The sequence below is a fragment of the Triturus cristatus genome, chromosome 4_1, assembly GCF_964204655.1.
Source record: "Triturus cristatus chromosome 4_1, aTriCri1.1, whole genome shotgun sequence".
NCBI classification, from domain to species: domain Eukaryota; kingdom Metazoa; phylum Chordata; class Amphibia; order Caudata; family Salamandridae; genus Triturus; species Triturus cristatus.
This window is the reverse complement of record NC_140585.1, coordinates 653,221,889-653,236,155: the sequence shown is the minus strand read 5'-3', so window position 1 is coordinate 653,236,155 and position 14,267 is coordinate 653,221,889. Positions and strand designations below refer to the sequence as shown.

At 45.1% G+C, this 14,267-nt stretch overlaps 1 protein-coding gene across 3 annotated transcripts in view; it reads right to left on the bottom strand.

The window, feature by feature from the left end:
• ADAMTS20 (ADAM metallopeptidase with thrombospondin type 1 motif 20) overlaps nt 1-14,267 on the bottom strand; it is a 1,386,529-nt gene that overhangs the window by 824,501 nt on the left and 547,761 nt on the right. For all 3 annotated transcript variants that reach the window (XM_085653052.1, XM_085653051.1, XM_085653053.1), the window contains one exon: nt 4,753-4,857. In XM_085653052.1, the coding sequence (XP_085509178.1) occupies nt 4,753-4,857 (105 nt within the window). The remainder of the gene's footprint in view (nt 1-4,752; nt 4,858-14,267) is intronic.

The window sequence follows — 14,267 nt, the reverse complement described above, 5'->3', positions numbered from 1 at the left end:
ACTTCTCTGTATTCTGTTTAGACTTCTGATTCTAAAAGATGATCGCAAAGCAGTTTCCAAGGTTTTCCTTACCTTTTGCCACATTGTCCTAGCAAAAGCAATAATGATTTTTGATTGCCTAGCAGGAATGATTTGGACCACAAATTACTTATACTCTGTAAATTCAAAATAGCTGCCACCACTTGCAAAGGTCATAAAAATCTTGTGGCGTCATACAACTTGTAGTTTCTATAGCTGTACTCAGGAATCTTGCACAGTGCGTCCAGCAAAGACACAAAGCCACTCTCAAAGTGGTGCCAAAGTTCTGCTCTCATTGCAAACTATACTTTCCTCTAAACGCATGCATCACCTCACAGTTTAAGGTATCACACTTCTGCATATGTTGAGTGCAGACCTTTGGCACCACTTTGAGAGTGGCTTTGTATCTTCGCTGGACACACTGTGCAAGATTCCTGAGTACAGTTCGTGAGTGCAGACCATAGATCATGGTACTATTTATAAAGAGGGTCTTGAAATGTGTCGCAAAGTTATAGACAGTGTGCACTTCTAGATCTTTCCTGAAAGTTATTTGCTAAACTAAACAATTACAGAGTTGACTATTGGAGAATGGAATAATCCTATTTGAACATTCAGGTTTTGGGGCCAACTTTGCCATCAAGATTATTGCTGTGGTACATACATTGTTAGATAAATATGGTTTAATTAGAGGGCAGCGTGGGTCTGTGCGGTCTTATTGGCTTGTCCATGGCTTTTAATGCATGGACAAGCCCACTTTATGGCATAAGTTGCAGACACTTGCGATCCCTTCTGGGTTTCTAAAATCACTGATTGCCCTGACCATGTACACAAGGAGCAAGATTTTAATTTGACCCAAATCAATGTTTCATGACTTGTATAAATTTGAAGAATTGAGAAACAAGGTTGCCTGTTGATTCCTTTGTTATTTTCCCTGTGCTTATATGATTTTCCCAGACTGCATAAACTTCCTTCAAGCTCAGATCACACCAGTTGCACACATTGATGTAAGCTTATGATGTAGCTCCGCCGGACATAACATCAACAGGGCTTCATCATGGCCTGGATGAATTATACTATTATGCTAACCAGCACTCTTTAACCCCTTCGCCGCGGCAGGAATTCCGCTGCGGTTCTGGGGGGGGGTTTGGGGGCAGCGCGGTGGCGCTGTGCTCGTGACGGAACCACTGCGTCACGAGCCACGGTTGAGCTATGCTCATGACGGAGTGGTTCCGTCACGTCTCCGCCCACTGCGCTAATCGCACGCAAAAGCGGGGAATTAGCGCCGCGTGGGCGGAGCGGCGGCCAACGGCCGCAGCATGACGGAACCACTCCGTCATGAGCACAGCGCAACCGTGGCTCATGACGGAGTGGTTCCGTCATGAGCGGGGAAGGGGTTAAAGATCAATATATCAAAGAGTGGGCTCACAACCTTCAGTGACAGATATCCAAGTATCTCATTCAGGCGGTAATTGGGAAAGGAAAAGTTGTGGAAAGTGAAAGGTTCTCTTACGGTCTAAATTATACCACTCACATAAAACAGCAATATAGTAAGACCATTGCTCATGGTGGAAGGATTCATCCCTTTAGAAATATGGGTGGATTAAAGGCACTTTCTTAAATTATTGAAATACACAACAAAGGTTTTATGACACTTCTCTATGCAGCTGAACAGTCCCTTATTCGTATTGAATATGGCTGAGGAAAAGTACTGCTCGGTTTTTGCTCCTCGAAGTAATCTGTTCCCATATAGGTAATATGCTTAGAACTTGGGTTATCAAGTAATATGTAAAGCAGTGGCTGCCATAATTAGATAGGGTTGTAGAGTTATTCATGCTGGATCTCACACTTTCTGAGGCCATGTTAAAATTGAACGAAAGAGGTAACTGGTCAGAACTCTCATTTCTACAGTAATCAAAATGTTGCACTCAACCGATTTTAATGTACACAGGATGATCATCAGAGATGTAGTACTGTCAATCAGATGAAATGCCTGTTGAAGAAGAGGATCCTGTATGTAAGCCGCAGTTTAGATATTGAGCCCTATTCAAACATAAGTTGTATATGTTAGAATCAGATGCACTGGGTAAACCATAACCTTACTCATTCATGGCAGAGGAACAAAAAGTTTACCATTTTGTTTATTCTCATGTGAACAGGTGGGTTACCACTGAGGGTATAGACGGGAGCGTGTGTTTGCATTCCTCCTGAAGTGCAAATGTGTGCTCTATGGACATCAGGCACCTAAGATCTGAATCTTTTTGTGTGACCGGCCCTTGGTATATCTTGAAGAAAATTGCTTCACGACTACTCGTAAGGAAAAGCTTTAGATCTGTGGAGGATACATTTATATTTGTACTGTCTCCACCCTACTCCTCTATTTGCTAATCTGTATTTAAAGTTTTTAAGTGTATATTTATTAATGTTTTAGGATATTAAATGACTCTACTACTCATTACTATACACTGATTAATAACTAGCGCCTAAAGACTATGGAACTTTCCTATGGTTGAAGTGTACAAATAATAAGGTTAGACATTAATGATGACGGTTTTCCCTTTATTATTTTAAACTCAGTGTGTAGTGTATGTTAATTACGTTTTGACTATCTTTTGTCACCTCTTGAAAAGAATATAGCAATAATAAAGAAGCTGAAACTGAAAATCAACTGCCACCAACTCAGTTAACTTGTCTCTTGCTAACTCCATAAAGCAGAAGAGGGTTCAAGACCAATCGAGGAGAGCCGACCACTTGAAGCAAAATAAAAATCAGGTCTGGTTAGAAGGGAGTGTTCCCAAGAAATAGAGTATCCTCTGAACTATTGGAGAAAATGAGAAGATCCATTTGGAATTGTGGTCCTGAAGAGGGTAAAAAATGTTTTCAGTCTCTAGAATCCATTGCCAGGTATTCATGGCATCTGATACCGTTTATTTTCTGATATTCGGACTGTAAGTACTGTTCAAACGTACTACTATATCAAAGATAAACAGGGTAACAGAAGTTAAATAGAGTGGATTTCCAACACCATTAAATTTGAGGATGTTAACACACTGGTTTTTAAGCAAACATTTATGTTAAGAAACGTGAAGCTACACTAAAGAAAAGCTTGATTAAAAGTTGACATTAATTTGGTGTGGGGTACAATTGTTCCAATATCTCCTCTTCCATCCTGTATTCTCGCATCAAATGTGTATTCAAAGGTATTGTATCCCAAACTGGAATTAGCATGCATACCCTTGAACACCAGGTCCTTTTATGCATGTTTTCCCTCATTCTTTTCTACAGACATTTACCACCACAGATGTTAAATGGGGGTGGATGTACTGCTGTGTGGCTGGGGTAGAGGTGGGCATGGCAGTGCAGTACAATGCTCCGTGGAGTATTTCCTGCCCCCTTATCCTCCCATGGTGTTACATGGGATGTGGTTTGGCTGTGCCTCTGATCAGATCTCATGCCACAATTTCACTGGATGCAGATCTGCATCCAATAAAACAGGGCCTGGGATTATCAGGAATCAGGGCTTATTTTAAGCAGGTGATTTCAGGTGGGGCCCTCCGACATTCATTTACAAGGACTAACACATATTTTTCCTCATCTAACTTTGACCCAGCGCAAGAGACTAAGACTAATGGGGAAAGAAGGAGGAAGAAAAATACACAAAAAGAGTGACAAAGGAAGAAAGCAAGGATGAAAAAGAACCTAAAGAGTGAGATAAATGCAAGGAAAGTGTCTGGTGTTAGAGGAAAGAGGCATGAGGTGATATCAAGACTACACAGCTTTGGTATTTGGCATCTTTGACATTTGGTAGTGCCAGCTGGGGACTTTGAGCAGAACTTTGGGCGCCGACACTTATTCTTCTACTAGTTCAGCATTGTCAGGAAAGGAACTTGAAGATCTGGTAATCCTGAGTCCGGGCAAACTAGATCACACAAAATCACAGCAGCAGCATTCACCACAAGGGATACCGCTCTGGGTAACACATAATGAGGACCTAAGTGCTTTTCACACAAATAGTTCCTTTTTAATAAACAAAAAGGCTGAAAATTAAATATTTAAGAGGGAGGATGTTGGTGTATATTTGCCTATGACAAGACTAGCTCTGAGAAGATTTAATGAACAAATGGTATCAGCCTGTTTACTTCCAGATGTCAGCTATTAAAAGACCTAATTTATGCAAGTTGGTATGTATTTATTAATGTGAATGTCATATAAATCTGTAGACATGTGTCAGCAGGGATTGTTAGGTGTCCACTTGGCTTAAGTATTAAGCTGCGTTCTTAAATTCCACCTTTTCACAGAGGGGCAAGCGATCGAATAGACATGATGCCTGATGCATTCAATGGAGGACGCTCCCCAAGCACATGCTTGAATCATGTCAGCAGCAGTTCCCAACAGAAGCAAAGCTGCTGCTCCTGCTCAACCTATTGAACATGCGTTATATTTTCCAGAATCCACTAGCTGTCCACATACATGATCGTGGCATAGTCCAAAATGCTATATTTGCATCGATAAGTGTTTATTTAAAATGCACCTTTTCTATCACAGGAACTCTGCAATCAGTGGTGCACATATACACAAATAGGTATTCAAATCAAAACATGTTTGACTAAATATTTATATGTATCTGCTGTGAAAACCGGTGAAAAGCTGAAGATCGGAATGCACTGTAAGCCACAATTTGTAAACCTTAATGAAAATTGATGAAAGAAGTCTTAGTTCAACAATGTCAACTCTTACCATTCCCCGTCCACAGTCAGTCCCATCTGCTAAAGGCATATGCTGAGTACGACAGCCCTTATCAACTCCTTCTGCACTTGTACACCACAGTCGCTTGCATTGTTTCTGTAAGAAAGTCCATACAATTTGCATTAAAATGATACCCTGATATATTTTGTGCTACATTTTGCCTTCATCCATTACTTGATCCCCGTAGGGTCCAAAACTCTGATCTAAATTATTGCTTTTAAAACTAGAATTGTCCCAGACAATCATGCACAGACTTGTGTAGAAAACACTGTCCTAGTAACAAGTTGTAATAAGCCATATGCATTCATTAACTAAGAACATGCTATCTTTGTGTTTCTTTTTTAACAAAGTACAAACATTCTGATACGTTTTGTTGATTAACATTGTGATACAGTATTAACATTTTAAAAATACCTCTCAAATAAGCAATACATGTATTTTCTTGATGCGTCAGGTACATAGCCTTAGGGCGACAATTATACATTGCATCTCGGCATGGCTATATTATTTTAACTTACTTTTCTGAGGTGTTATTAACATCATGAAAACGACGGCTTGCTAGTAATTTTGTGAATCGTAGATGTTTCTGTCCCTACTAAAATGGACTTATGCTGGTCAAAATGTGGCGTATTAGAATACCCGGCATAGACCCCCCCATGCCATTAAAAAAACCTCAGGCAATCTGGATTTTCACCAGCTTTTAAAAAGCCAGTCTTCTCTTTTACTCTTTGTAAATGGAAGTAGAGTTCTGCCACAACACGAAAGTTTGAAACAGAATGAGCATCCCTCATGTGTTACACACAGGGCATTACTACCAAGAATGTGTACGCCTCCAGCTCATGCGAGAACAAATCATTTATTTCAAAAAGGAAATGTCAGCTGCGAGTTATCGCACATCCCTAGTCAACTCCCAATTTACTTCCAATGGAAATGATATTCTTTTACATTCCGGTAGATAGGCGCACGTGTTTCATCAATACTGACTTTCAGGGCTGCAAAAATAACGGAGACAACAATAATGAAACAATATATGATCACACAAATATATTGGTGTCCTAATTCCTCGTATTATCAAACACGATAAAAATATGTGTGAGCCCAAATAAAAGTAGAAAGAGGATCAAAACAAGCCTGTTGTTCAGATTGTTGGTGAGAGAAATGGACATATATTATACCCGCACGATTTTGGTCCACACCAAGACAATTAAGGAAACAGCATTAATAACATAATACTAGGGAAATAGAGGAATACCATTTAATGTGAAAGCATAAAGTAACCTGTGGAATGGCAGACGGAGAAAATAGTAATATAACAGATGAAATGGGCGATTGTTTTCAGTAACGGGAAGAGAGAAAGCTACCAGGTTTCGACTGTGGGGTTCAAACAGCACGGTACAAGGAAAACTGTAATTCCCAGCTAAGGATGTACAAAGAACTAAACTGATATTAAGTGTATAAAAAGAAAAGAAAGGGCCTATTTAGAATGTCGGTCGGAACGCCACCGACAGGCTCCCAGTGGTGGTCCAACCGACATCCAGCAGAGTCGAACGACCGGCACATTATGATGTGGTTGGTTTGACCACATCAGTCGGACGGACCGACCAACGCTTTTGACGGATTCAGGGAGCCCATCGGCCCGTTGGCCGGATTGTATTCCCTACAAAAGGGGTGGTGCCATAGAGATTACAATGTCCCTTTCCGACAGCCTTTCCATGGAGGTCTGACCGCCATGGAAAGGCTGCCGGGAAGGGACTGTGGGGGCTGCTAGCAGGGACCCTGTCCCCCATGAGCCTCTGCCATGAGGGATAGTGGGCCCCAATGGTGCCCCCCAAACAAATATGTCCCATGTGCCAGGCACACACGGGGCATCGATGTTTCAAAACATCCCTTTTTCCATTGTGACTAGTGTTGGGGCCCTTTTAAGGCCACATCACACACAGCAATGGAAAAAGCCATGATTCTGACCACCAACATGGTTGTTGCATCATAATTTTTCGGGTGAGACCACTGACTGCTTGTTGGTCGGCCCCAAACCTGCTGCGCTAGCGGTCAGACGCTGGTCTGACCATCTTCGTAATTGGGCCAAAGTTACACCATGCAGATTCGAGGTGGTCAGGTCAGTCACAGTCAGTCCCCAATAACACCAAAAGGTCTGGGAATGGGAAAGGGGCAGAAATGGTCAGCATTCTCGTCAAAGGAAATGAGAACTGGAGAATTGGGAAAAGTCTTACCATCTTGTATTGTAACCAGGGTCTGGTACAATGGTATACTGTGTGAGTGTCATCTTAAAGCCAAATATAAAGGCAGCTGCGTCCTGTCTGAAAGTAGAATCAGAAGGTGGACTGTATGTAGAGGGGAACTTGAACACAACTGTTCTCTGGAAAGTGCAACTATCAGAACCAAAATGAACAGAGAAAGATGAAAGATAAGAGTAATTAGCAGAAGGGAGTTATGGCTCCTGAATATCAACTATAGAATATTGTTTGACCGTGATATCGAGGTCAAATTATCTTGAGTACAAAAAGAACGGGAGTTTAACCCCTTCGCTGCCAGGCCTTTTCCCCCTCCTATGCCATGCCTTTTTTTGGCTATTTGGGGTAGTAGGCGCTGAGGCCCCTGTAACTTTTTGACCACATAAGGTATCCACGCCAAATTTGCGTCCTTTTCTTCCAACATCATGGGGATTCTAAAGGTACTCAGGGTTTGTGTATTCCCCTGGAGGGGTCACAGAAATGAGCCAAAATACAGACATTTTTTGTTTTTTTGGGTAAAAATGGGGAAAACGGGCTGCAAATGAAAGCATCTGGGTTTTTCCCTACAAATGTTATCAAAAAAGGGTTTGTGGGGCTGAAATCACCATTTTGAGGTAGGCAATTTTGATGTCGCCTCAATACGTTTTGGGCCCTTGCCTGTCGCGGGTACTTGGGCCTCCCACACGAGTGAGGCACAGTTTTTATCGCGAGACCCGGGGGAACGCTTGCTGGTAGGAACTTTGTGTCAGCCCGGTGATGCCACAACTTTCCCACACGAAAATGTGTGAAAAAGGTGATTTTTTTCAGCTAACTTTGAGGTTTGCAGGGCATTCTGGGTAAGGAAACGTTGGGGGATCCACGCAAGCCATACCTCCCTGGAATCCCCCGGGTGCCTAGTTTTCAAAAATGTGTGGGTTTGGTAGGTTTTCCTAGCTGGCCGCCGAGCACCGGGCCAAAAAACCAAGTGACCCCCCTTGCAAAACCAGGTCGTTTTGAGACAATTTTCATGTTGCCTCACTACGTTGTGAGCCCTTGCCTGTCGCAGGTACTTGGGCCTCCCACACGAGTGAGGCACCGTTTTTATCGGGAGACCTGGGGGAACGTTGAGTGGTAGGAAATTTGTGTCAGCCCGGTGATGCTACAACTTTCCCACTCAAAAATATGTGAAAAAATGATTTTTTCAGCTAAATTTGAGGTTTGCAGGGCTTTCTGGGTAAGGACACATTGGGGGATCTACGCAATCCATACCTCTCTGGAATCCCCCGGGTGTCTAGTTTTCAGAAATGGGTGGGTTTGGTAGGTTTCCCTAGGTGGCCGCCGAGCACCGGGCCAAAAACCCAGGGGACCCCCCTTGCAAAACCAGGTCGTTTTGAGATCGACAATTTTGATGTCGCCTCAACACGTTTTGGGCCCTTGCCTGTCGTGGGTACTTGGGCCTCCCACACAAGTGAGGCTCCATTTTTATTGGAAGACCCGGGGGAATGCTGCGTGGTAGGAAATTTGTGTCAGCCCGGTGCTGCCACAACTTTCCCACACAAAAATGTGTGAAAGAAGTGATTTTTTCAGCTAAATTTGAGGTTTGCAGGGCATTCTGGGTAAGGAAACGTTGGGGGATCCAGGCAAGTCATACCTCCCTGGAATCTCCCGGGTATCTAGTTTTCAGAAATGTGTGGGTTTGGTAGGTTTCCCTTGAAGGCCGCCGAGCACCGGACCAAAAACCCAGGTGACCCCCCTTGCAAAACCAGGTCGTTTTGAGATAGGCAATTTTGATGTCGCCTCAATACGTTTTGGGCCCTTGCCTATCGTGGGGATTTGGGCCTCCCCCACGAGTGAGGCACCATTTTTATCAGGAGACCTGGGGGAACGCTGGGTGGTAGGAAATTTGTGTCAGCCCAGTGATGCCACAACTTTCCCACACAAAAATGTGTGAAAAAAGTGATATTTTCAGCTAAATTTGAGGTTTGCCGGGCATTCTGGGTAAGGAAACCTTGGGGGATCCATGTAAGCCATACCTCCCTGGACTCCCCCGGGTGTCTAGTTTTCAGAAATGTGTGGGTTTGGTAGGTTTCCCTAGATAGCCGCCATTCCCGGGGCCAAAAACTAATTGGACCCCCTTTGCAAAACCAGGTTGTTTTGTGATAGGTAATTTTGATGTCTCCTCAATAGGTTTTGGGCCCTTGCCTGACGCGGGCACTAGGCCTACCCATGCAAGTGAGGTACCATTTTTCTCGGAAGACTTTGGGGAACGCGGGGTGGGTGGAATTTTGTGGACCCACGCAGATTCCAGAACTTTCCACCACAGAAATGTGAGGAAAATGTGTTATTTTGGACACATTTTTAGTTTTGCAATGGATTCTGGGTAACAGAACCTGGGGAGAGCCAGTCAAGTCACCTCATCCTGGTTTCCCCTTGGTGTCTAGTTTTCAAAAATGTACAGGTTTGCTAGGTTTCCCTATGTGCCAACTGCGCTAGGGCCCAAAATCCACAGGTAGGCACATTGATAAAAAAAAGTCGGAGCCCAGTGGGCTTTCTGACGCCCTGGGGGGAATCGGGGAAGGGGTTTTCATCCCGATATGCCCCTAAAGGGGCAGAAAGACTGTGGCTACTTTTTGTGGGGGTGGGGGCATTGGTATGACCATTTTGGGCAGCCCCCACGCATAAAAAAAGCCTGCGTACTCGCTGGCGCCTAGTGGGCTTTCTGCCCCCCCCAGGGGGCAGATCAGGGACCACTGCCACTATCTGCCCTCCCGGGGGGGCAGAAAGACTGGAATTTCTCTGGGGGTGGGGTGGAGGTATTGTCATGCCCATTTTGGGGAGCCCCTACCCCTACACTAATAAAACAAAAAAATCCATGGTTTCTAGTGGGCTTTCTGCGCCCCCCCTGGGGGGCCAGATTGGGGGCTACAGCTCCCATCTGCCTCCTGGGGGGCAGAAAGAGTGTCATTTTTGTGGGGTTGAGGGTGGGGGCATTGGCGTGCCCGTTTCGGGCAGCCCACACCCTAAAAACAATTGCGCAAAAAAAATTCCTAATGGATAGTGGGCTTTCTGCCCCTCTGGGGGGTCAGATTGGGGGCTACTGCCCCCATCTGACCCCTGGGGGTCAGAAAGGCTGTAATGGAGGCGGGGGGGGGTGGGGGCATTTGGGCGCCCATTTTAGGCAGCCCCCACCCTAAATAAAAATGCGCAAAAAAAATCCCTCACGTCAAGTGGGCTTTCTGCCCTCCCCCGGGAGCAGATTGGGTGCTACTGTCCCCCTATGCCCCCAGGGGGGGCAGAAAGGCTGTAATGGTGGCGGGGGTTGGCGGCATTGGCATGTCCATTTTGGGCAGCCCCCACCCTTATTTTTACTTTCTAAAAAAATCCCTGGTGTCTAGTGGGCTTTGCGCCCCCCCGAAGGGGCAGATTAGGGGCCAATGCCACATCTGCCCCCCAGGGAAGGTAGAAAGGCAGTAATGATGGCGGGTGGGTAGGGGTATTGGCGTACCTGTTTTGGGCAGCCCCCACCCTAAAAAACACTAAAAACAAATCCCTGGTGTTTAGTGGGCTTTCTGCCCCCCCCGAAGGGGCAGAGTAGTGGCCAATGCCCCATCTGCCCCCCGGGGGGGCAGAAAGACTGTAATAATTGGGGGGGCATGGGCATGCCCATTTCGGGCAGCCCCCACCCTGAAAAACACTAAAAACAAATCCCTGGTGTTTAGTGGTCTTTCTGCCCCCCCCCCCCCGAAGGGGCAGATTAGGGGCCAATGCCCCATCTGCCCCCCAGGGGGGCAGAAAGACAAATAATTGTGGGGGTGAGGTGGGGGCATGGGCCTGCCCGTTTTGGGCAGCCCCCACCCCTATTTTTATTTTTAAAAAAAATCCCTGGTGTCTAGTGGGCTTTCTCTAGGGGGCCTCGGGAGCTGGGGAAGCTCTTCCCCAGCTCCAGAGGCTATTTTGGTTAAAAGGGAATCCCTCTGGTGCCCGTACCAGAGGGATTTCCCAGGGGATGCCTCATGATGAGCTGGACTCGTCATGGGCACACAAGAACTGTGTGCCATGACGAGTCCAGCTCGTCATGGGCATTCAAGGGGTTAAACACTGAGGGTAAGTTTATGTTTGTTAACAATAATATTGATGTTTAAGATATTGTTGCTCAAAATATTATGGAATTTACTATATGTTTGGAAGGTGCTTATTTTTGTTATACATTAATATAGAATATAGGTAAAATTATAGTGTAATAAAAACTAGCGTAGTGCAAGACACATATATCAGAAGTACTTTGTTTAGAAAAGAAATGATTCCAAATAGTATCTCGATTTCTCATGAGTGATATTTACCTCCTGGGCCATGAGACAATTTGGCATAATGTAAATGCAGTAAATGTGTGGGAAAATATACTTATAGTAGGTTATCAATCGACTTCGGGGCAAGAGCTAGCAGCATTGAGTTCCATTCCACCATGCCAATGCCCCTCTGTCCCATGCAACTGAGGCACTTGCTTATTTATTTTTTGGCCCTAGTCACATTATATGCCTTTGATTGCAATGATTCTACGACCAGAGCACCAGCTGACTTTATTTTGATGGCTAGTGCTCTATTCACTAAGACCATAGACAAGTTTCTGAACTTACAATCTGATTTTCGTGATTTAGGTCTTGGCAAGAGTCCTAGAAGGCATACTTTAAATAACTTAAGGTTCAATTTTATACTTAGTCAGTTACCCAGTAGGCTCGAATTACGGGGACAGGCCCATACCATGTGGTAAAATTTAACTTCATCTAGTTGTAGGGTTTAATGGGAAGCTGGGCTGGTAGTTTAAAATATATATATATATATATTTTCATTACTATTATTTTTTTTATTATGTTATACGTTTTGGGGATTTTTTTAAGGGTTGTTATTGAACAATAGGGCGCCGATTCTGATCCTGTAAAACCCGGGTACGAATGGTCGTACGGAGCGTTTTCTCCGTACGACTCGCACCCGGGAATTCCACCTTACAAACCAGTAAGTACGCTTCGTACAGAAATACCATTTCCGTACGAATCGTAAAAAACACCGTACGGCTAAAAAATACATACAATTCTGATCCTGGACAGCGTGTACGCGACGTCCGCACGGAGTCAGGCAGCGTTTTACGGACCAGCAAGTACGATTCGTACCTACAGCACTCCGCACGGCTATATTTTTACGGGAGCCAAAAACTGCCGGAAAAGCTAAGTACGCTCCGATGCACGACGAAAAGGGGGCCCACTACACGACGTACACGCCATCACCCACATCATACGTGTCATCATGTACGGTGCATACCCCAACATTGCATATGTACAAACCGTATCCCCACCCCCCCGTTTGTACGGACCATACCCCCACCCCCCGTACGTCTGCACTGTACCCCCACCCCCCTTTGTACGGACCGTACCGCCCACCTGCGTATGTCCGCACCGTACCCCAGGCGTACCCCCACCCGTGTATGTCCGCACCGTACCCCAGGCATACCCCCCCACCCGCGTATGTCTGCACCGTACCACAGGCGTACCCCCACACCTGCGTATGTCCGCACCGTACCCCAGGCATACCCCCCACCCACGTATGTCCACACCGTACCCCAGGCGTATCCCAATCCTCGCGTATGTACGGTCCGTACATACGGGGGTGGGGGGTACAGTGCGGACGTATGGGGGGTGGGGGGGTACGGTGCGGACGTACGCGGGAGGGGTGGGAGGCTGATGGGGCTGTACAACTCGTACCCCGGGCACAAGTGTACTCGGGTAGGGGTCGTACAAAGTTCGCTCCGTACGGGGCCTTTTCCATGCGGTTGTGTTTTCGGACAGGCGGTACGGATCGTACTTGCGCACTCGGACTTCAGTTTTACGATTTGTATGTAAAACTGTCGGGGGACATCTCGTAGACTTTTCCCGAGGCGATTCGTATGTATTTTTCACGTACAAATCGTACTTCGCTGTTTGTACGGGACTTGTACGATTCGTACATAAAAAAATACAGATACGAGTCGTACGGTAATATGTTTTAACGGATCGGAATCGGCACCTAGGTGTGGGTTAATTTAAAATGTTCATTTTTTACAAAGTTAAAAAAATATAATATTGATTTCAATTTTTCTTTTGTTTAATAAATTAGAAACGTTTTAAAAATGTGATTAAACAATATTGAGTGCACTAATTTAATAAAAATGGGGAAATCAAAGGTATTATTGATTGTTTGCAATGATGAGTAGCGCTGTCCTCCGCAAGAGAGGGGCGTCCCCCACACGCACTTAAGTAAAGCGTTTAATCAAGTTTCACAAATGTTTCAAATACTTTAAGTGAATGATGCTTCAAATTAAATTTTATTCATCTTTTGTTCCCAAAGAAAACTTCTTTTCTTATCCTTATATTCATATCATAATAGAACATTCTTGCACAATATACGTTGTGTGTCTGGTTACCCAATGCATCTCGGGCTGCAGCCCTTCGTCAGGGGCATAATATCTGTAATGTTTTGGAAGAAAACGATCAGTCAGCTGCCCCACTCGACCTTCAATTAGTTCACTCACTGTACAGAATATAACGTTTTGCGTGGTGATGGCATGCTTTTTTACGCAATAGAGCAACATGTGGCAAAAGCAACGGTGAAGCTGAATAAAAAGTGTTAAACCAAATTGAAATAAAATCGCCAAGAATTTCACAGTGACAGCGTAAGATGAAGAATAAAGTGACTGATAAGGACCGGTAAAACGTGCATTCAGTGTCAAGCAAATTCCATTGTGAATGGTGTCGTGCGTATACCGCTTCAGAGCAGCTACTGTGAACTTTATTAAATTGTGCTTAAACGATGTGAAGACACCGGTCGCCCTCGCCCTCGCCACCGTCCCCCGCATCCGAAGAGTGACCACCGGTGGCAGATCATTCTCCCACCTTGCCGCCAAGACCTGGAACACCCTCCCCATCTTCCTACGGCAGACCCAGGACCTACTAACCTTCAGAAGGCTCCTCAAGACCTGGCTATTAGAGCAGTAGCAGCACCCCTCCCCCCCCAGCGCTTTGAGACCCTCATGGGTGAGTAGTGCGCTTTACAAGTGTATTGATTGATTGAAGGCCACCCGACGAGGCAGGGGGGGATCCTGCAAAAACCAAAAAACCAGTAGCCAAGGGCACTCGGAGTCAAAGAGTCTTGTGATCAACATTTCCAACACACCAATCGAACCATTTGGATACCGAGATCAGTATATTCAAGTTTATGCAAACCATTCGCCTACAACACTTTTATTCA